Source organism: Maylandia zebra, linkage group LG16 (assembly GCF_041146795.1).
Source record: "Maylandia zebra isolate NMK-2024a linkage group LG16, Mzebra_GT3a, whole genome shotgun sequence".
In the NCBI taxonomy this organism is placed as follows: Eukaryota; Metazoa; Chordata; class Actinopteri; order Cichliformes; family Cichlidae; genus Maylandia; species Maylandia zebra.
The window spans coordinates 30151715-30175188 of NC_135182.1; the positions used below are offsets into that span (position 1 = coordinate 30151715).

At 44.0% G+C, this 23474-nt stretch overlaps 7 protein-coding genes across 11 annotated transcripts in view; all 7 read right to left on the minus strand.

Annotated features, from left to right (window-relative positions):
- The window catches only part of LOC101478896 (collagen alpha-3(VI) chain), a 99357-nt gene that overhangs the window by 55046 nt on the left and 20837 nt on the right, over positions 1-23474 (minus strand). The window lies entirely within an intron of this gene.
- LOC112431807 (collagen alpha-3(VI) chain) lies at positions 10-1582 on the minus strand. The gene is made up of 2 exons (XM_024800529.2): positions 961-1582; positions 10-706 (listed from the first exon to the last, which is right to left on the minus strand). The coding sequence occupies exons 1-2, from the start codon at positions 1481-1483 to the stop codon at positions 90-92; spliced, it is 1140 nt and encodes a 379-aa protein (XP_024656297.2). The 5' UTR covers positions 1484-1582; the 3' UTR covers positions 10-89.
- On the minus strand, positions 1678-3252 carry LOC112431806 (collagen alpha-3(VI) chain-like). The gene is made up of 2 exons (XM_024800527.2): positions 2631-3252; positions 1678-2376 (listed from the first exon to the last, which is right to left on the minus strand). Exons 1-2 carry the CDS (start codon positions 3151-3153, stop codon positions 1760-1762), a joined length of 1140 nt encoding a protein of 379 aa, XP_024656295.2. The 5' UTR covers positions 3154-3252; the 3' UTR covers positions 1678-1759.
- Positions 4208-5782, minus strand: LOC143413064 (collagen alpha-3(VI) chain-like). The gene is made up of 2 exons (XM_076875225.1): positions 5160-5782; positions 4208-4905 (listed from the first exon to the last, which is right to left on the minus strand). The coding sequence occupies exons 1-2, from the start codon at positions 5680-5682 to the stop codon at positions 4289-4291; spliced, it is 1140 nt and encodes a 379-aa protein (XP_076731340.1). The 5' UTR covers positions 5683-5782; the 3' UTR covers positions 4208-4288.
- Positions 6739-8311, minus strand: LOC143413065 (collagen alpha-3(VI) chain-like). Its single transcript, XM_076875226.1, has 2 exons — positions 7689-8311; positions 6739-7434 (listed from the first exon to the last, which is right to left on the minus strand). Exons 1-2 carry the CDS (start codon positions 8209-8211, stop codon positions 6818-6820), a joined length of 1140 nt encoding a protein of 379 aa, XP_076731341.1. The 5' UTR covers positions 8212-8311; the 3' UTR covers positions 6739-6817.
- On the minus strand, positions 9257-15062 carry LOC112433561 (collagen alpha-3(VI) chain). The gene is made up of 7 exons (XM_076875298.1): positions 14440-15062; positions 13592-14185; positions 12770-13375; positions 11890-12518; positions 11031-11663; positions 10210-10813; positions 9257-9955 (listed from the first exon to the last, which is right to left on the minus strand). Exons 1-7 carry the CDS (start codon positions 14960-14962, stop codon positions 9339-9341), a joined length of 4206 nt encoding a protein of 1401 aa, XP_076731413.1. The 5' UTR covers positions 14963-15062; the 3' UTR covers positions 9257-9338.
- Positions 16866-18440, minus strand: LOC143413069 (collagen alpha-3(VI) chain-like). The gene is made up of 2 exons (XM_076875230.1): positions 17819-18440; positions 16866-17564 (listed from the first exon to the last, which is right to left on the minus strand). The coding sequence occupies exons 1-2, from the start codon at positions 18339-18341 to the stop codon at positions 16948-16950; spliced, it is 1140 nt and encodes a 379-aa protein (XP_076731345.1). The 5' UTR covers positions 18342-18440; the 3' UTR covers positions 16866-16947.

Consider the following 23474-nt stretch of genomic DNA (forward strand, 5'->3'; position numbering starts at 1 on the left):
AAAAAAAAAAAGACAATCCACTAGCTAACTGAACACAGCAAATCACATTTGGTTTCTTTTCACACTGTTTCCTACCATGATACTGGAGATTACAAAAGAGTCACGTTCTTACCGGTCACTGTTGGTGTCATGGGCGTGGCCCTCACTATCACTTTGCTCATTACAGAAGAGAGCTGTTCTTGGACACTGGGAAGGTCAGTGAACTCGGACACTGACAGAGCATAACTGGGCTCATATGATATTTTCTGCAGCTCTCTAGCATCTGAGGTCCTAGTTCCAATGCCAATCACATAAATGCCCTGCTGTTTGAGAGCTGAGGCTGGGCTATCTACATTGTCAAAAGACCTTCCCCCAGTTAGTAAGATCAATATCTGTGGGACACCCTGCAGGCGTCTACTTCCAGAGGAGTTTGTAAAGACGTTGTCTCTGACGTATTGGAGAGCTGCCCCAGTGTTTAGGGGTCTTCCTCCTCTGTGTCTAAGCCCTCTGACCGAGTCCACCACATCCTCCCTTGTGGTATATGTGTTCAGATAGAAATGGACCTCTGGTTCTCTGCTGTACTGGACCACAGAGACATGGTCTTTGTTTTCTCCCACATTGATTTTCTCCACCACTCTCTCTACAAAATCACGCATGGCAGGAAAGCCATTCCTTGTGCCATCAGAACCATCCAGAAGGAATACAATATCTTTTCTGTCACGTGAAGCTGAGAAAAGACAGTAGGACAAAAAAATGAAAACCTTTCACAAAGCTTGTGAGATTATCTTTCACTGGCACACTAATATTTTAACAACACTAGCCTGGCCTACTTCTGTTTTAGAAAGACCACAGCATGCTACCAACTGGTTTGAAATGCACAAAAAACCTATACACACATCACATTCATTTATTTGCTTTTCCTCACTGTAGCTAAAATTAATAACTTTTGGAGCAAGCAACAGGATGTGTCTGACAACGTACCAATTACGGTTGGTAATTCTGGGGTGACTTCAAAAACTGCAGCTTCCACAGAGGACTCAAGTTGCTGTTGCACTTTGGGTAGGTCAGTAAGTTCAGACACAGATAGAGCATAACTGGGCTCGCCAGTTATGGTCTGAAGTTCTCTGGGGTCAGAGCCTCGGGTTCCAATTGCAATGGTCAAGACACCCAGCTGTTTGAGAGCAGAGGCTGGTTCATCAATACTGTCAAATGATCTTCCACCAGTGATCAATATTAGGACCTGCGGAACTCCTGAGGGCCGCCTGCTTCCGGCAGAGGCCGTGAAGACGTTATCCCTCAAGTACCGGAGAGCTGCTCCAGTGTTGAGGGGTCGTCCGCCTTTGTGCCTCAAACCTCTGACACTGTCAAGGACCTCTCTTTTTGTGGTGTACGTGTTCAGATAGAACTGGACGGCTGGATCGCTGCTGTACTGAACAACCGACACACGGTCTTTGCCATCATCCACACTGAGTGTGTCTACTTGTTTTTGGACAAAGTCTCTCATAGCTGGGAATCCACTTCTAGTAGCATCAGATCCATCCAGCAAAAACACCACATCCCTTCCTGCTGGCTGTCTGACCACTAAGAGACATGAGATTTACCATATGTTTAACTTGGTCAATCAAATATTTTGCAGCTAAAGAGAAACATCTTGAAATTGAACTCTTTCTTCGCAAGCACAACTATTTAAAAAAAAAAAAAAGACAATCCACTAGCTAACTGAACACAGCAAATCACATTTGGTTTCTTTTCACACTGTTTCCTACCATGATACTGGAGATTACAAAAGAGTCACGTTCTTACCGGTCACTGTTGGTGTCATGGGCGTGGCCCTCACTATCACTTTGCTCATTACAGAAGAGAGCTGTTCTTGGACACTGGGAAGGTCAGTGAACTCGGACACTGACAGAGCATAACTGGGCTCATATGATATTTTCTGCAGCTCTCTAGCATCTGAGGTCCTAGTTCCAATGCCAATCACATAAATGCCCTGCTGTTTGAGAGCTGAGGCTGGGCTATCTACATTGTCAAAAGACCTTCCCCCAGTTAGTAAGATCAATATCTGTGGGACACCCTGCAGGCGTCTACTTCCAGAGGAGTTTGTAAAGACGTTGTCTCTGACGTATTGGAGAGCTGCCCCAGTGTTTAGGGGTCTTCCTCCTCTGTGTCTAAGCCCTCTGACCGAGTCCACCACATCCTCCCTTGTGGTATATGTGTTCAGATAGAAATGGACCTCTGGTTCTCTGCTGTACTGGACCACAGAGACATGGTCTTTGTTTTCTCCCACATTGATTTTCTCCACCACTCTCTCTACAAAATCACGCATGGCAGGAAAGCCATTCCTTGTGCCATCAGAACCATCCAGAAGGAATACAATATCTTTTCTGTCACGTGAAGCTGAGAAAAGACAGTAGGACAAAAAAATGAAAACCTTTCACAAAGCTTGTGAGATTATCTTTCACTGGCACACTAATATTTTAACAACACTAGCCTGGCCTACTTCTGTTTTAGAAAGACCACAGCATGCTACCAACTGGTTTGAAATGCACAAAAAACCTATACACACATCACATTCATTTATTTGCTTTTCCTCACTGTAGCTAAAATTAATAACTTTTGGAGCAAGCAACAGGATGTGTCTGACAACGTACCAATTACGGTTGGTAATTCTGGGGTGACTTCAAAAACTGCAGCTTCCACAGAGGACTCAAGTTGCTGTTGCACTTTGGGTAGGTCAGTAAGTTCAGACACAGATAGAGCATAACTGGGCTCGCCAGTTATGGTCTGAAGTTCTCTGGGGTCAGAGCCTCGGGTTCCAATTGCAATGGTCAAGACACCCAGCTGTTTGAGAGCAGAGGCTGGTTCATCAATACTGTCAAATGATCTTCCACCAGTGATCAATATTAGGACCTGCGGAACTCCTGATGGCCGCCTGCTTCCGGCAGAGGCCGTGAAGACGTTATCCCTCAAGTACCGGAGAGCTGCTCCAGTGTTGAGGGGTCGTCCGCCTTTGTGCCTCAAACCTCTGACACTGTCAAGGACCTCTCTTTTTGTGGTGTACGTGTTCAGATAGAACTGGACGGCTGGATCGCTGCTGTACTGAACAACCGACACACGGTCTTTGCCATCATCCACACTGAGTGTGTCTACTTGTTTTTGGACAAAGTCTCTCATAGCTGGGAATCCACTTCTAGTAGCATCAGATCCATCCAGCAAAAACACCACATCCCTTCCTGCTGGCTGTCTGACCACTAAGAGACATGAGATTTACCATATGTTTAACTTGGTCAATCAAATATTTTGCAGCTAAAAAGCACCATGGTAAAAGTGAACTCTTTCTTTACAACCACAACTATTTTATAAAAAAAACAAAAAACAAAAACGAAAACAGAACAAAAAAAAAAGGAAAAACAATCCACTGGCTGATTAAACACAGCAAAACCAAATGATTTCTTTTCACACTGTTTCCTACAATGATACTGGACTTTGAAGATGGGTCATGTTCTTACCAGTCACTGTTGGGGTCAAAGGTGTGACCCTCATTGGCACTGTGCTCATTACAGAAGAGAGCTGTTCTTGAACATTGGGAAGGTCAGTGAACTCAGACACAGATACAGCATGACTGGGCTCGCCAGTTATGGTCTGAAGTTCTCTGGGGTCAGAGCCTCGGGTTCCAATTGCAATGGTCAAGACACCCAGCTGTTTGAGAGCAGAGGCTGGTTCATCAATACTGTCAAATGATCTTCCACCAGTGATCAATATTAGGACCTGCGGAACTCCTGATGGCCGCCTGCTTCCGGCAGAGGCCGTGAAGACGTTATCCCTCAAGTACCGGAGAGCTGCTCCAGTGTTGAGGGGTCGTCCGCCTTTGTGCCTCAAACCTCTGACACTGTCAAGGACCTCTCTTTTTGTGGTGTACGTGTTCAGATAGAACTGGACGGCTGGATCGCTGCTGTACTGAACAACCGACACACGGTCTTTGCCATCATCCACACTGAGTGTGTCTACTTGTTTTTGGACAAAGTCTCTCATAGCTGGGAATCCACTTCTAGTAGCATCAGATCCATCCAGCAAAAACACCACATCCCTTCCTGCTGGCTGTCTGACCACTAAGAGACATGAGATTTACCATATGTTTAACTTGGTCAATCAAATATTTTGCAGCTAAAGAGAAACATCTTGAAATTGAACTCTTTCTTCGCAAGCACAACTATTTAAAAAAAAAAAAAAAGACAATCCACTAGCTAACTGAACACAGCAAATCACATTTGGTTTCTTTTCACACTGTTTCCTACCATGATACTGGAGATTACAAAAGAGTCACGTTCTTACCGGTCACTGTTGGTGTCATGGGCGTGGCCCTCACTATCACTTTGCTCATTACAGAAGAGAGCTGTTCTTGGACACTGGGAAGGTCAGTGAACTCGGACACTGACAGAGCATAACTGGGCTCATATGATATTTTCTGCAGCTCTCTAGCATCTGAGGTCCTAGTTCCAATGCCAATCACATAAATGCCCTGCTGTTTGAGAGCTGAGGCTGGGCTATCTACATTGTCAAAAGACCTTCCCCCAGTTAGTAAGATCAATATCTGTGGGACACCCTGCAGGCGTCTACTTCCAGAGGAGTTTGTAAAGACGTTGTCTCTGACGTATTGGAGAGCTGCCCCAGTGTTTAGGGGTCTTCCTCCTCTGTGTCTAAGCCCTCTGACCGAGTCCACCACATCCTCCCTTGTGGTATATGTGTTCAGATAGAAATGGACCTCTGGTTCTCTGCTGTACTGGACCACAGAGACATGGTCTTTGTTTTCTCCCACATTGATTTTCTCCACCACTCTCTCTACAAAATCACGCATGGCAGGAAAGCCATTCCTTGTGCCATCAGAACCATCCAGAAGGAATACAATATCTTTTCTGTCACGTGAAGCTGAGAAAAGACAGTAGGACAAAAAAATGAAAACCTTTCACAAAGCTTGTGAGATTATCTTTCACTGGCACACTAATATTTTAACAACACTAGCCTGGCCTACTTCTGTTTTAGAAAGACCACAGCATGCTACCAACTGGTTTGAAATGCACAAAAAACCTATACACACATCACATTCATTTATTTGCTTTTCCTCACTGTAGCTGAAATTAATAACTTTTGGAGCCAGCAATAGGATGTGTCTGACAACGTACCAATTACGGTTGGTAATTCTGGGGTGACTTCAAAAACTGCAGCTTCCACAGAGGACTCAAGTTGCTGTTGCACTTTGGGTAGGTCAGTAAGTTCAGACACAGATAGAGCATAACTGGGCTCGCCAGTTATGGTCTGAAGTTCTCTGGGGTCAGAGCCTCGGGTTCCAATTGCAATGGTCAAGACACCCAGCTGTTTGAGAGCAGAGGCTGGTTCATCAATACTGTCAAATGATCTTCCACCAGTGATCAATATTAGGACCTGCGGAACTCCTGAGGGCCGCCTGCTTCCGGCAGAGGCCGTGAAGACGTTATCCCTCAAGTACCGGAGAGCTGCTCCAGTGTTGAGGGGTCGTCCGCCTTTGTGCCTCAAACCTCTGACACTGTCAAGGACCTCTCTTTTTGTGGTGTACGTGTTCAGATAGAACTGGACGGCTGGATCGCTGCTGTACTGAACAACCGACACACGGTCTTTGCCATCATCCACACTGAGTGTGTCTACTTGTTTTTGGACAAAGTCTCTCATAGCTGGGAATCCACTTCTAGTAGCATCAGATCCATCCAGCAAAAACACCACATCCCTTCCTGCTGGCTGTCTGACCACTAAGAGACATGAGATTTACCATATGTTTAACTTGGTCAATCAAATATTTTGCAGCTAAAAAGCACCATGGTAAAAGTGAACTCTTTCTTTACAACCACAACTATTTTATAAAAAAAACAAAAAACAAAAACGAAAACAGAACAAAAAAAAAAGGAAAAACAATCCACTGGCTGATTAAACACAGCAAAACCAAATGATTTCTTTTCACACTGTTTCCTACAATGATACTGGACTTTGAAGATGGGTCATGTTCTTACCAGTCACTGTTGGGGTCAAAGGTGTGACCCTCATTGGCACTGTGCTCATTACAGAAGAGAGCTGTTCTTGAACATTGGGAAGGTCAGTGAACTCAGACACAGATACAGCATGACTGGGCTCGCCAGTTATGGTCTGAAGTTCTCTGGGGTCAGAGCCTCGGGTTCCAATTGCAATGGTCAAGACACCCAGCTGTTTGAGAGCAGAGGCTGGTTCATCAATACTGTCAAATGATCTTCCACCAGTGATCAATATTAGGACCTGCGGAACTCCTGATGGCCGCCTGCTTCCGGCAGAGGCCGTGAAGACGTTATCCCTCAAGTACCGGAGAGCTGCTCCAGTGTTGAGGGGTCGTCCGCCTTTGTGCCTCAAACCTCTGACACTGTCAAGGACCTCTCTTTTTGTGGTGTACGTGTTCAGATAGAACTGGACGGCTGGATCGCTGCTGTACTGAACAACCGACACACGGTCTTTGCCATCATCCACACTGAGTGTGTCTACTTGTTTTTGGACAAAGTCTCTCATAGCTGGGAATCCACTTCTAGTAGCATCAGATCCATCCAGCAAAAACACCACATCCCTTCCTGCTGGCTGTCTGACCACTAAGAGACATGAGATTTACCATATGTTTAACTTGGTCAATCAAATATTTTGCAGCTAAAGAGAAACATCTTGAAATTGAACTCTTTCTTCGCAAGCACAACTATTTAAAAAAAAAAAAAAAGACAATCCACTAGCTAACTGAACACAGCAAATCACATTTGGTTTCTTTTCACACTGTTTCCTACCATGATACTGGAGATTACAAAAGAGTCACGTTCTTACCGGTCACTGTCGGTGTCATGGGCGTGGCCCTCACTATCACTTTGCTCATTACAGAAGAGAGCTGTTCTTGGACACTGGGAAGGTCAGTGAACTCGGACACTGACAGAGCATAACTGGGCTCATATGATATTTTCTGCAGCTCTCTAGCATCTGAGGTCCTAGTTCCAATGCCAATCACATAAATGCCCTGCTGTTTGAGAGCTGAGGCTGGGCTATCTACATTGTCAAAAGACCTTCCCCCAGTTAGTAAGATCAATATCTGTGGGACACCCTGCAGGCGTCTACTTCCAGAGGAGTTTGTAAAGACGTTGTCTCTGACGTATTGGAGAGCTGCCCCAGTGTTTAGGGGTCTTCCTCCTCTGTGTCTAAGCCCTCTGACCGAGTCCACCACATCCTCCCTTGTGGTATATGTGTTCAGATAGAAATGGACCTCTGGTTCTCTGCTGTACTGGACCACAGAGACATGGTCTTTGTTTTCTCCCACATTGATTTTCTCCACCACTCTCTCTACAAAATCACACATGGCAGGAAAGCCATTCCTTGTGCCATCAGAACCATCCAGAAGGAATACAATATCTTTTCTGTCACGTGAAGCTGAGAAAAGACAGTAGGACAAAAAAATGAAAACCTTTCACAAAGCTTGTGAGATTATCTTTCACTGGCACACTAATATTTTAACAACACTAGCCTGGCCTACTTCTGTTTTAGAAAGACCACAGCATGCTACCAACTGGTTTGAAATGCACAAAAAACCTATACACACATCACATTCATTTATTTGCTTTTCCTCACTGTAGCTAAAATTAATAACTTTTGGAGCAAGCAACAGGATGTGTCTGACAACGTACCAATTACGGTTGGTAATTCTGGGGTGACTTCAAAAACTGCAGCTTCCACAGAGGACTCAAGTTGCTGTTGCACTTTGGGTAGGTCAGTAAGTTCAGACACAGATAGAGCATAACTGGGCTCGCCAGTTATGGTCTGAAGTTCTCTGGGGTCAGAGCCTCGGGTTCCAATTGCAATGGTCAAGACACCCAGCTGTTTGAGAGCAGAGGCTGGTTCATCAATACTGTCAAATGATCTTCCACCAGTGATCAATATTAGGACCTGCGGAACTCCTGAGGGCCGCCTGCTTCCGGCAGAGGCCGTGAAGACGTTATCCCTCAAGTACCGGAGAGCTGCTCCAGTGTTGAGGGGTCGTCCGCCTTTGTGCCTCAAACCTCTGACACTGTCAAGGACCTCTCTTTTTGTGGTGTACGTGTTCAGATAGAACTGGACGGCTGGATCGCTGCTGTACTGAACAACCGACACACGGTCTTTGCCATCATCCACACTGAGTGTGTCTACTTGTTTTTGGACAAAGTCTCTCATAGCTGGGAATCCACTTCTAGTAGCATCAGATCCATCCAGCAAAAACACCACATCCCTTCCTGCTGGCTGTCTGACCACTAAGAGACATGAGATTTACCATATGTTTAACTTGGTCAATCAAATATTTTGCAGCTAAAAAGCACCATGGTAAAAGTGAACTCTTTCTTTACAACCACAACTATTTTATAAAAAAAACAAAAACGAAAACAGAACAAAAAAAAAAGGAAAAACAATCCACTGGCTGATTAAACACAGCAAAACCAAATGATTTCTTTTCACACTGTTTCCTACAATGATACTGGACTTTGAAGATGGGTCATGTTCTTACCAGTCACTGTTGGGGTCAAAGGTGTGACCCTCATTGGCACTGTGCTCATTACAGAAGAGAGCTGTTCTTGAACATTGGGAAGGTCAGTGAACTCAGACACAGATACAGCATGACTGGGCTCGCCAGTTATGGTCTGAAGTTCTCTGGGGTCAGAGCCTCGGGTTCCAATTGCAATGGTCAAGACACCCAGCTGTTTGAGAGCAGAGGCTGGTTCATCAATACTGTCAAATGATCTTCCACCAGTGATCAATATTAGGACCTGCGGAACTCCTGATGGCCGCCTGCTTCCGGCAGAGGCCGTGAAGACGTTATCCCTCAAGTACCGGAGAGCTGCTCCAGTGTTGAGGGGTCGTCCGCCTTTGTGCCTCAAACCTCTGACACTGTCAAGGACCTCTCTTTTTGTGGTGTACGTGTTCAGATAGAACTGGACGGCTGGATCGCTGCTGTACTGAACAACCGACACACGGTCTTTGCCATCATCCACACTGAGTGTGTCTACTTGTTTTTGGACAAAGTCTCTCATAGCTGGGAATCCACTTCTAGTAGCATCAGATCCATCCAGCAAAAACACCACATCCCTTCCTGCTGGCTGTCTGACCACTAAGAGACATGAGATTTACCATATGTTTAACTTGGTCAATCAAATATTTTGCAGCTAAAGAGAAACATCTTGAAATTGAACTCTTTCTTCGCAAGCACAACTATTTAAAAAAAAAAAAAAGACAATCCACTAGCTAACTGAACACAGCAAATCACATTTGGTTTCTTTTCACACTGTTTCCTACCATGATACTGGAGATTACAAAAGAGTCACGTTCTTACCGGTCACTGTCGGTGTCATGGGCGTGGCCCTCACTATCACTTTGCTCATTACAGAAGAGAGCTGTTCTTGGACACTGGGAAGGTCAGTGAACTCGGACACTGACAGAGCATAACTGGGCTCATATGATATTTTCTGCAGCTCTCTAGCATCTGAGGTCCTAGTTCCAATGCCAATCACATAAATGCCCTGCTGTTTGAGAGCTGAGGCTGGGCTATCTACATTGTCAAAAGACCTTCCCCCAGTTAGTAAGATCAATATCTGTGGGACACCCTGCAGGCGTCTACTTCCAGAGGAGTTTGTAAAGACGTTGTCTCTGACGTATTGGAGAGCTGCCCCAGTGTTTAGGGGTCTTCCTCCTCTGTGTCTAAGCCCTCTGACCGAGTCCACCACATCCTCCCTTGTGGTATATGTGTTCAGATAGAAATGGACCTCTGGTTCTCTGCTGTACTGGACCACAGAGACATGGTCTTTGTTTTCTCCCACATTGATTTTCTCCACCACTCTCTCTACAAAATCACGCATGGCAGGAAAGCCATTCCTTGTGCCATCAGAACCATCCAGAAGGAATACAATATCTTTTCTGTCACGTGAAGCTGAGAAAAGACAGTAGGACAAAAAAATGAAAACCTTTCACAAAGCTTGTGAGATTATCTTTCACTGGCACACTAATATTTTAACAACACTAGCCTGGCCTACTTCTGTTTTAGAAAGACCACAGCATGCTACCAACTGGTTTGAAATGCACAAAAAACCTATACACACATCACATTCATTTATTTGCTTTTCCTCACTGTAGCTAAAATTAATAACTTTTGGAGCAAGCAACAGGATGTGTCTGACAACGTACCAATTACGGTTGGTAATTCTGGGGTGACTTCAAAAACTGCAGCTTCCACAGAGGACTCAAGTTGCTGTTGCACTTTGGGTAGGTCAGTAAGTTCAGACACAGATAGAGCATAACTGGGCTCGCCAGTTATGGTCTGAAGTTCTCTGGGGTCAGAGCCTCGGGTTCCAATTGCAATGGTCAAGACACCCAGCTGTTTGAGAGCAGAGGCTGGTTCATCAATACTGTCAAATGATCTTCCACCAGTGATCAATATTAGGACCTGCGGAACTCCTGATGGCCGCCTGCTTCCGGCAGAGGCCGTGAAGACGTTATCCCTCAAGTACCGGAGAGCTGCTCCAGTGTTGAGGGGTCGTCCGCCTTTGTGCCTCAAACCTCTGACACTGTCAAGGACCTCTCTTTTTGTGGTGTACGTGTTCAGATAGAACTGGACGGCTGGATCGCTGCTGTACTGAACAACCGACACACGGTCTTTGCCATCATCCACACTGAGTGTGTCTACTTGTTTTTGGACAAAGTCTCTCATAGCTGGGAATCCACTTCTAGTAGCATCAGATCCATCCAGCAAAAACACCACATCCCTTCCTGCTGGCTGTCTGACCACTAAGAGACATGAGATTTACCATATGTTTAACTTGGTCAATCAAATATTTTGCAGCTAAAAGGCACCATGGTAAAAGTGAACTCTTTCTTTACAACCACAACTATTTTATAAAAAAAACAAAAACGAAAAATGAACAAAAAAAAAGGAAAAACAATCCACTGGCTGATTAAACACAGCAAAACCAAATGATTTCTTTTCACACTGTTTCCTACAATGATACTGGACTTTGAAGATGGGTCATGTTCTTACCAGTTACTGTTGGGGTCAAAGGTGTGACCCTCATTGGCACTGTGCTCATTACAGAAGAGAGCTGTTCTTGAACATTGGGAAGGTCAGTGAACTCAGACACAGATACAGCATGACTGGGCTCGCCAGTTATGGTCTGAAGTTCTCTGGGGTCAGAGCCTCGGGTTCCAATTGCAATGGTCAAGACACCCAGCTGTTTGAGAGCAGAGGCTGGTTCATCAATACTGTCAAATGATCTTCCACCAGTGATCAATATTAGGACCTGCGGAACTCCTGATGGCCGCCTGCTTCCGGCAGAGGCCGTGAAGACGTTATCCCTCAAGTACCGGAGAGCTGCTCCAGTGTTGAGGGGTCGTCCGCCTTTGTGCCTCAAACCTCTGACACTGTCAAGGACCTCTCTTTTTGTGGTGTACGTGTTCAGATAGAACTGGACGGCTGGATCGCTGCTGTACTGAACAACCGACACACGGTCTTTGCCATCATCCACACTGAGTGTGTCTACTTGTTTTTGGACAAAGTCTCTCATAGCTGGGAATCCACTTCTAGTAGCATCAGATCCATCCAGCAAAAACACCACATCCCTTCCTGCTGGCTGTCTGACCACTAAGAGACATGAGATTTACCATATGTTTAACTTGGTCAATCAAATATTTTGCAGCTAAAAAGCACCATGGTAAAAGTGAACTCTTTCTTTACAACCACAACTATTTTATAAAAAAAACAAAAAACAAAAACGAAAACAGAACAAAAAAAAAAAGGAAAAACAATCCACTGGCTGATTAAACACAGCAAAACCAAATGATTTCTTTTCACACTGTTTCCTACAATGATACTGGACTTTGAAGATGGGTCATGTTCTTACCAGTTACTGTTGGGGTCAAAGGTGTGACCCTCATTGGCACTGTGCTCATTACAGAAGAGAGCTGTTCTTGAACATTGGGAAGGTCAGTGAACTCAGACACAGATACAGCATGACTGGGCTCGCCAGTTATGGTCTGAAGTTCTCTGGGGTCAGAGCCTCGGGTTCCAATTGCAATGGTCAAGACACCCAGCTGTTTGAGAGCAGAGGCTGGTTCATCAATACTGTCAAATGATCTTCCACCAGTGATCAATATTAGGACCTGCGGAACTCCTGATGGCCGCCTGCTTCCGGCAGAGGCCGTGAAGACGTTATCCCTCAAGTACCGGAGAGCTGCTCCAGTGTTGAGGGGTCGTCCGCCTTTGTGCCTCAAACCTCTGACACTGTCAAGGACTTCTCTTTTTGTGGTGTACGTGTTCAGATAGAACTGGACGGCTGGATCGCTGCTGTACTGAACAACCGACACACGGTCTTTGCCATCATCCACACTGAGTGTGTCTACTTGTTTTTGGACAAAGTCTCTCATAGCTGGGAATCCACTTCTAGTAGCATCAGATCCATCCAGCAAAAACACCACATCCCTTCCTGCTGGCTGTCTGACCACTAAGAGACATGAGATTTACCATATGTTTAACTTGGTCAATCAAATATTTTGCAGCTAAAAAGCACCATGGTAAAAGTGAACTCTTTCTTTACAACCACAACTATTTTATAAAAAAAACAAAAACGAAAACAGAACAAAAAAAAAAGGAAAAACAATCCACTGGCTGATTAAACACAGCAAAACCAAATGATTTCTTTTCACACTGTTTCCTACAATGATACTGGACTTTGAAGATGGGTCATGTTCTTACCAGTCACTGTTGGGGTCAAAGGTGTGACCCTCATTGGCACTGTGCTCATTACAGAAGAGAGCTGTTCTTGAACATTGGGAAGGTCAGTGAACTCAGACACAGATACAGCATGACTGGGCTCGCCAGTTATGGTCTGAAGTTCTCTGGGGTCAGAGCCTCGGGTTCCAATTGCAATGGTCAAGACACCCAGCTGTTTGAGAGCAGAGGCTGGTTCATCAATACTGTCAAATGATCTTCCACCAGTGATCAATATTAGGACCTGCGGAACTCCTGATGGCCGCCTGCTTCCGGCAGAGGCCGTGAAGACGTTATCCCTCAAGTACCGGAGAGCTGCTCCAGTGTTGAGGGGTCGTCCGCCTTTGTGCCTCAAACCTCTGACACTGTCAAGGACCTCTCTTTTTGTGGTGTACGTGTTCAGATAGAACTGGACGGCTGGATCGCTGCTGTACTGAACAACCGACACACGGTCTTTGCCATCATCCACACTGAGTGTGTCTACTTGTTTTTGGACAAAGTCTCTCATAGCTGGGAATCCACTTCTAGTAGCATCAGATCCATCCAGCAAAAACACCACATCCCTTCCTGCTGGCTGTCTGACCACTAAGAGACATGAGATTTACCATATGTTTAACTTGGTCAATCAAATATTTTGCAGCTAAAGAGAAACATCTTGAAATTGAACTCTTTCTTCGCAAGCACAACTATTTAAAAAAAAAAAAAAGACAATCCACTAGCTAACTGAACACAGCAAATCACATTTGGTTTCTTTTCACACTGTTTCCTACCATGATACTGGAGATTACAAAAGAGTCACGTTCTTACCGGTCACTGTCGGTGTCATGGGCGTGGCCCTCACTATCACTTTGCTCATTACAGAAGAGAGCTGTTCTTGGACACTGGGAAGGTCAGTGAACTCGGACACTGACAGAGCATAACTGGGCTCATATGATATTTTCTGCAGCTCTCTAGCATCTGAGGTCCTAGTTCCAATGCCAATCACATAAATGCCCTGCTGTTTGAGAGCTGAGGCTGGGCTATCTACATTGTCAAAAGACCTTCCCCCAGTTAGTAAGATCAATATCTGTGGGACACCCTGCAGGCGTCTACTTCCAGAGGAGTTTGTAAAGACGTTGTCTCTGACGTATTGGAGAGCTGCCCCAGTGTTTAGGGGTCTTCCTCCTCTGTGTCTAAGCCCTCTGACCGAGTCCACCACATCCTCCCTTGTGGTATATGTGTTCAGATAGAAATGGACCTCTGGTTCTCTGCTGTACTGGACCACAGAGACATGGTCTTTGTTTTCTCCCACATTGATTTTCTCCACCACTCTCTCTACAAAATCACGCATGGCAGGAAAGCCATTCCTTGTGCCATCAGAACCATCCAGAAGGAATACAATATCTTTTCTGTCACGTGAAGCTGAGAAAAGACAGTAGGACAAAAAAATGAAAACCTTTCACAAAGCTTGTGAGATTATCTTTCACTGGCACACTAATATTTTAACAACACTAGCCTGGCCTACTTCTGTTTTAGAAAGACCACAGCATGCTACCAACTGGTTTGAAATGCACAAAAAACCTATACACACATCACATTCATTTATTTGCTTTTCCTCACTGTAGCTAAAATTAATAACTTTTGGAGCAAGCAACAGGATGTGTCTGACAACGTACCAATTACGGTTGGTAATTCTGGGGTGACTTCAAAAACTGCAGCTTCCACAGAGGACTCAAGTTGCTGTTGCACTTTGGGTAGGTCAGTAAGTTCAGACACAGATAGAGCATAACTGGGCTCGCCAGTTATGGTCTGAAGTTCTCTGGGGTCAGAGCCTCGGGTTCCAATTGCAATGGTCAAGACACCCAGCTGTTTGAGAGCAGAGGCTGGTTCATCAATACTGTCAAATGATCTTCCACCAGTGATCAATATTAGGACCTGCGGAACTCCTGATGGCCGCCTGCTTCCGGCAGAGGCCGTGAAGACGTTATCCCTCAAGTACCGGAGAGCTGCTCCAGTGTTGAGGGGTCGTCCGCCTTTGTGCCTCAAACCTCTGACACTGTCAAGGACCTCTCTTTTTGTGGTGTACGTGTTCAGATAGAACTGGACGGCTGGATCGCTGCTGTACTGAACAACCGACACACGGTCTTTGCCATCATCCACACTGAGTGTGTCTACTTGTTTTTGGACAAAGTCTCTCATAGCTGGGAATCCACTTCTAGTAGCATCAGATCCATCCAGCAAAAACACCACATCCCTTCCTGCTGGCTGTCTGACCACTAAGAGACATGAGATTTACCATATGTTTAACTTGGTCAATCAAATATTTTGCAGCTAAAAGGCACCATGGTAAAAGTGAACTCTTTCTTTACAACCACAACTATTTTATAAAAAAAACAAAAACGAAAAATGAACAAAAAAAAAGGAAAAACAATCCACTGGCTGATTAAACACAGCAAAACCAAATGATTTCTTTTCACACTGTTTCCTACAATGATACTGGACTTTGAAGATGGGTCATGTTCTTACCAGTTACTGTTGGGGTCAAAGGTGTGACCCTCATTGGCACTGTGCTCATTACAGAAGAGAGCTGTTCTTGAACATTGGGAAGGTCAGTGAACTCAGACACAGATACAGCATGACTGGGCTCGCCAGTTATGGTCTGAAGTTCTCTGGGGTCAGAGCCTCGGGTTCCAATTGCAATGGTCAAGACACCCAGCTGTTTGAGAGCAGAGGCTGGTTCATCAATACTGTCAAATGATCTTCCACCAGTGATCAATATTAGGACCTGCGGAACTCCTGATGGCCGCCTGCTTCCGGCAGAGGCCGTGAAGACGTTATCCCTCAAGTACCGGAGAGCTGCTCCAGTGTTGAGGGGTCGTCCGCCTTTGTGCCTCAAACCTCTGACACTGTCAAGGACCTCTCTTTTTGTGGTGTACGTGTTCAGATAGAACTGGACGGCTGGATCGCTGCTGTACTGAACAACCGACACACGGTCTTTGCCATCATCCACACTGAGTGTGTCTACTTGTTTTTGGACAAAGTCTCTCATAGCTGGGAATCCACTTCTAGTAGCATCAGATCCATCCAGCAAAAACACCACATCCCTTCCTGCTGGCTGTCTGACCACTAAGAGACATGAGATTTACCATATGTTTAACTTGGTCAATCAAATATTTTGCAGCTAAAAAGCACCATGGTAAAAGTGAACTCTTTCTTTACAACCACAACTATTTTATAAAAAAAACAAAAAACAAAAACGAAAACAGAACAAAAAAAAAAAGGAAAAACAATCCACTGGCTGATTAAACACAGCAAAACCAAATGATTTCTTTTCACACTGTTTCCTACAATGATACTGGACTTTGAAGATGGGTCATGTTCTTACCAGTTACTGTTGGGGTCAAAGGTGTGACCCTCATTGGCACTGTGCTCATTACAGAAGAGAGCTGTTCTTGAACATTGGGAAGGTCAGTGAACTCAGACACAGATACAGCATGACTGGGCTCGCCAGTTATGGTCTGAAGTTCTCTGGGGTCAGAGCCTCGGGTTCCAATTGCAATGGTCAAGACACCCAGCTGTTTGAGAGCAGAGGCTGGTTCATCAATACTGTCAAATGATCTTCCACCAGTGATCAATATTAGGACCTGCGGAACTCCTGATGGCCGCCTGCTTCCGGCAGAGGCCGTGAAGACGTTATCCCTCAAGTACCGGAGAGCTGCTCCAGTGTTGAGGGGTCGTCCGCCTTTGTGCCTCAAACCTCTGACACTGTCAAGGACCTCTCTTTTTGTGGTGTACGTGTTCAGATAGAACTGGACGGCTGGATCGCTGCTGTACTGAACAACCGACACACGGTCTTTGCCATCATCCACACTGAGTGTGTCTACTTGTTTTTGGACAAAGTCTCTCATAGCTGGGAATCCACTTCTAGTAGCATCAGATCCATCCAGCAAAAACACCACATCCCTTCCTGCTGGCTGTCTGACCACTAAGAGACATGAGATTTACCATATGTTTAACTTGGTCAATCAAATATTTTGCAGCTAAAGAGAAACATCTTGAAATTGAACTCTTTCTTCGCAAGCACAACTATTTAAAAAAAAAAAAAAGACAATCCACTAGCTAACTGAACACAGCAAATCACATTTGGTTTCTTTTCACACTGTTTCCTACCATGATACTGGAGATTACAAAAGAGTCACGTTCTTACCGGTCACTGTTGGTGTCATGGGCGTGGCCCTCACTATCACTTTGCTCATTACAGAAGAGAGCTGTTCTTGGACACTGGGAAGGTCAGTGAACTCGGACACTGACAGAGCATAACTGGGCTCATATGATATTTTCTGCAGCTCTCTAGCATCTGAGGTCCTAGTTCCAATGCCAATCACATAAATGCCCTGCTGTTTGAGAGCTGAGGCTGGGCTATCTACATTGTCAAAAGACCTTCCCCCAGTTAGTAAGATCAATATCTGTGGGACACCCTGCAGGCGTCTACTTCCAGAGGAGTTTGTAAAGACGTTGTCTCTGACGTATTGGAGAGCTGCCCCAGTGTTTAGGGGTCTTCCTCCTCTGTGTCTAAGCCCTCTGACCGAGTCCACCACATCCTCCCTTGTGGTATATGTGTTCAGATAGAAATGGACCTCTGGTTCTCTGCTGTACTGGACCACAGAGACATGGTCTTTGTTTTCTCCCACATTGATTTTCTCCACCACTCTCTCTACAAAATCACGCATGGCAGGAAAGCCATTCCTTGTGCCATCAGAACCATCCAGAAGGAATACAATATCTTTTCTGTCACGTGAAGCTGAGAAAAGACAGTAGGACAAAAAAATGAAAACCTTTCACAAAGCTTGTGAGATTATCTTTCACTGGCACACTAATATTTTAACAACACTAGCCTGGCCTACTTCTGTTTTAGAAAGACCACAGCATGCTACCAACTGGTTTGAAATGCACAAAAAACCTATACACACATCACATTCATTTATTTGCTTTTCCTCACTGTAGCTAAAATTAATAACTTTTGGAGCAAGCAACAGGATGTGTCTGACAACGTACCAATTACGGTTGGTAATTCTGGGGTGACTTCAAAAACTGCAGCTTCCACAGAGGACTCAAGTTGCTGTTGCACTTTGGGTAGGTCAGTAAGTTCAGACACAGATAGAGCATAACTGGGCTCGCCAGTTATGGTCTGAAGTTCTCTGGGGTCAGAGCCTCGGGTTCCAATTGCAATGGTCAAGACACCCAGCTGTTTGAGAGCAGAGGCTGGTTCATCAATACTGTCAAATGATCTTCCACCAGTGATCAATATTAGGACCTGCGGAACTCCTGATGGCCGCCTGCTTCCGGCAGAGGCCGTGAAGACGTTATCCCTCAAGTACCGGAGAGCTGCTCCAGTGTTGAGGGGTCGTCCGCCTTTGTGCCTCAAACCTCTGACACTGTCAAGGACCTCTCTTTTTGTGGTGTACGTGTTCAGATAGAACTGGACGGCTGGATCGCTGCTGTACTGAACAACCGACACACGGTCTTTGCCATCATCCACACTGAGTGTGTCTACTTGTTTTTGGACAAAGTCTCTCATAGCTGGGAATCCACTTCTAGTAGCATCAGATCCATCCAGCAAAAACACCACATCCCTTCCTGCTGGCTGTCTGACCACTAAGAGACATGAGATTTACCATATGTTTAACTTGGTCAATCAAATATTTTGCAGCTAAAAGGCACCATGGTAAAAGTGAACTCTTTCTTTACAACCACAACTATTTTATAAAAAAAACAAAAACGAAAAATGAACAAAAAAAAAGGAAAAACAATCCACTGGCTGATTAAACACAGCAAAACCAAATGATTTCTTTTCACACTGTTTCCTACAATGATACTGGACTTTGAAGATGGGTCATGTTCTTACCAGTTACTGTTGGGGTCAAAGGTGTGACCCTCATTGGCACTGTGCTCATTACAGAAGAGAGCTGTTCTTGAACATTGGGAAGGTCAGTGAACTCAGACACAGATACAGCATGACTGGGCTCGCCAGTTATGGTCTGAAGTTCTCTGGGGTCAGAGCCTCGGGTTCCAATTGCAATGGTCAAGACACCCAGCTGTTTGAGAGCAGAGGCTGGTTCATCAATACTGTCAAATGATCTTCCACCAGTGATCAATATTAGGACCTGCGGAACTCCTGATGGCCGCCTGCTTCCGGCAGAGGCCGTGAAGACGTTATCCCTCAAGTACCGGAGAGCTGCTCCAGTGTTGAGGGGTCGTCCGCCTTTGTGCCTCAAACCTCTGACACTGTCAAGGACCTCTCTTTTTGTGGTGTACGTGTTCAGATAGAACTGGACGGCTGGATCGCTGCTGTACTGAACAACCGACACACGGTCTTTGCCATCATCCACACTGAGTGTGTCTACTTGTTTTTGGACAAAGTCTCTCATAGCTGGGAATCCACTTCTAGTAGCATCAGATCCATCCAGCAAAAACACCACATCCCTTCCTGCTGGCTGTCTGACCACTAAGAGACATGAGATTTACCATATGTTTAACTTGGTCAATCAAATATTTTGCAGCTAAAAAGCACCATGGTAAAAGTGAACTCTTTCTTTACAACCACAACTATTTTATAAAAAAAACAAAAAACAAAAACGAAAACAGAACAAAAAAAAAAAGGAAAAACAATCCACTGGCTGATTAAACACAGCAAAACCAAATGATTTCTTTTCACACTGTTTCCTACAATGATACTGGACTTTGAAGATGGGTCATGTTCTTACCAGTTACTGTTGGGGTCAAAGGTGTGACCCTCATTGGCACTGTGCTCATTACAGAAGAGAGCTGTTCTTGAACATTGGGAAGGTCAGTGAACTCAGACACAGATACAGCATGACTGGGCTCGCCAGTTATGGTCTGAAGTTCTCTGGGGTCAGAGCCTCGGGTTCCAATTGCAATGGTCAAGACACCCAGCTGTTTGAGAGCAGAGGCTGGTTCATCAATACTGTCAAATGATCTTCCACCAGTGATCAATATTAGGACCTGCGGAACTCCTGATGGCCGCCTGCTTCCGGCAGAGGCCGTGAAGACGTTATCCCTCAAGTACCGGAGAGCTGCTCCAGTGTTGAGGGGTCGTCCGCCTTTGTGCCTCAAACCTCTGACACTGTCAAGGACCTCTCTTTTTGTGGTGTACGTGTTCAGATAGAACTGGACGGCTGGATCGCTGCTGTACTGAACAACCGACACACGGTCTTTGCCATCATCCACACTGAGTGTGTCTACTTGTTTTTGGACAAAGTCTCTCATAGCTGGGAATCCACTTCTAGTAGCATCAGATCCATCCAGCAAAAACACCACATCCCTTCCTGCTGGCTGTCTGACCACTAAGGGATATAAAGTTTTCAACATGTTTATCTTGGCCTGTCAAATGTTCTTCAACATAAAGCCATTTATTCAACTCACACTCATTGTTTTCTTTTTTTCTTCTTTAATTAGAAATACAGTTGCTGATTAATTTTTACTCACCTCTAATTCACTTGAATAAAATCTACATATTAAAATTAACGTATTAAATTTGACAACTCATTTAAATTCTTACCTCCCATTGTTTCCCCTTCAACTGCCATTTTAGTAAAGTGACTCTTCAAACTTTCCTGAATTCGAGGCAGATTTACAAAGTCTGGGACTGAGTATTTGAAATTTGGGTTTGATGAAATCATTTCCATCTCAGCTGAATTGGACATTCTTGATCCAATTGCAAATGTAGTGACACCTGCTGTTTTAAGCATACTTGCTGGTCCTCTTGGAGAATCTCTTGATCTTCCACCAGCCAATACAATAAGTATTTGTTTGACTCCTTCATCTTGTCGACTTCCAGCATTTAGAACAAAGACATTATCCTTCACAAATTGCAGTCCTGCCCCAATATACTGTGGCCTTCCACCTTTGGGTTTAAGACTTGTAATGTGCTTTAGGACATCAGCTTTTGTTTTGTAAGTATCCAGATTAAAGTTAAGTTCAGCATTGTTGCTATACTGCACAACTGCAACTTTATCTTTTCTTTGGTCCAGGTCAAAGCTCGCAACCATTTTGGCAACAAATTCACGTATGGCACTGAAACTCATCCTGACATCATCAGATCCATCAATGAGAAATACAATATTTCGTTTTATGCTGGAGCTTGAACCTAAAAAAATTCAAAATCATGTAAATGTCTAAATGTTGTTTCTAACCAATTCAACAGTCATCAAATTACTGTTGAAGACACTTCAGCATGAGGTTTACAAGGTTTGTATTTAAATAATATTAAATGAGATATTTGTTTAATCAAACTTCATATCATCAAATGTTATTTTCACTTACCCACATGAGGTGTGATAGTACTTTTGAGAGAGGATATGACAGACAGCAACTGCTCTCTCACATGAGGAAAGTCAGAAGTATTCTTTATAAAATACATTGCTGTAGGAGCTAATTGTTCCATCTCAAACCTATCAGCATTATTCACACCAATGCCAAAAAGAACAATTCCCACATTTCGGAGCCTTTCTAATGGACCTAAGATTTCATCATTTGAATTTCTTCCACTGAAGAGTATCAGTATCTGTGGGACTGCATGCAGTGCTCTGCTTCCAGATGAAGCAGTGAAGACATTATTTTTCACATAATCAAGGGCTACACCAATGTTCACAGTGGACCCTCCTTTCAGTTTCATGTTGTCCAAATGATTAATGATATCATCTTTCATTAAGTATTTGTTTAGAAGAAACTCAGTTGTGGGCTCTGTGCTGTACTGGATTAAAGCAACTTGTGCTTTTCTTGGCCCAATTTCTATTTGCTTGACAAACTCTCTGACAAATTCCAAAGCTTGTTGTTCACTTGGTTGCATATCATCAGATCCATCAAGAAGAAAAACAATATCAGCACTCTGGAATCCTGTTTCTGCTGTCACAGATGTATCTGAAATGGGTTATGAAATATTACCTAAACGATAATCATGATATGCAATCATGTCCAGAAGGAAGCTATTATAAATTGTTGTTACTCTTACCAATAGTTGAAAATTCAGTTGTTTCTTTAGTGCCCCTCAACATGGCTTCCACTGATGGATCTAAGCTTTGTAGATTATTATAGTTTGTGACATAAAAATAATGTGCTGGTGTATAGGAGATAGTTTGCATTTCCAAAGTATCAGCATTCTCCGTTCCAATACTAAAGGTTTTGATGCCATTGTCTTTGAGTGATTGTGCTGGTCCTCTGACATCATCTCCAGATCTTCCACCACTAAAAACATACAGATACTGAGGGACCAAGTCTGCACGTCTGCCTCCAACTGAAGCAGAAAAGACGTTGTCTCTGACAAACTCCAGTGCTTTTCCAATGTTCAGTGGTCTTCCAAATTTATGTCTCATTGTTCTTATGGAATTGAGCACATCATTCTTGGAAGAATAAGAATTCAAGTAAAAATTAACAGTGGCATCACGACTGTACTGAACAACAGCCACTTGGTCTCTATCATTGCCCAAATTTAAACTTTCCACAGTTTTTTCAATAAAGCTTCGTATTTCTTCAAAACCATTCAGTGAGTCATATGATCCATCAATGAGAAACACTACATCATTTTTCTTAGAATCTGCAAAAAAAAAAAAAATGTAAACAGAATGTGACAATGACGGTTTCTGAAAATTCTCCAAACTCTCTTCTTTACTAGATAATGAAAACATTGATTCTTACCGAGACCTGCTGTGGGAGCAATTTGTTCTACATGGTGCAAAGCCTCTCTTATCAATGCCAACACATCTTCCTGAACACTAGGAAGTTGTCCATATTCAGCAACTGGGAGCGCGTACTTGGGTTCATGAGCTATTGTCTGTAGCTCTAGAGTGTCAGCATCAGATGTCCCAATTACAACTGAAATGGCACCAATTTGCTTCATCATTCTGGCTGGGGTTCTTATGTCATCTGCAGATCGTCCACCAATCAGTAGTATGAGTATCTGTGGAATTCCCTCCTGACGTCTACTACCAGACATAGGGGTATATACATGTTCCTTCAAGTACTGGAGAGCAGCTCCAATGTTGTGAGGATAACCCCCTTTGTGTCTCAGACCATTTACTGCTTTAAGAATATCATTCTTTGTTGAATAACGACTCAAGTTAAAATTAATCTCTGCAGTGTCACTGTACTGGACCACAGCCATGCGATCTTTGTTTATATCGACGTTTAGATGCTTTGTTATCCTCTTTACAAAGTCAATAATATCTGGGAATTTTTGCTGAGAATCATCAGAACCATCAAGCAAAAAAACAATGTCTCTTCCGTTGGGATCTGTAATCAAGAGGAATTTGAACAAACTGGTTGATGATGACATTGAAAAATAAAATTGTTCTTGTAAATATGCATTTATCCTGCATACACAGCTTGTGCTTCAATTACAACTAATCAAGCAAAGGATTCTGTCAAGCAAAAGATTTGAGTGTGAAGGAGTTCATCATCTATCGTTCACCGAAAATAAGGGATTTCATGTCTGCAACAATCTGACAATCCATTAAGTCGCGCGCCCAGTGTAAGAGCTAACCATTACAACCTTACCGTGCGATGGTGGTTTGATGGCAGGGTTTTTAATCTCCTTCATGGTAGAAATGATTAGTTGTTCAATATCTGATAGATTATTGATATCTGCTGCATGGAAAGCACGGTCTGATTTTTGTGCAATAGACTGAATCTCAAG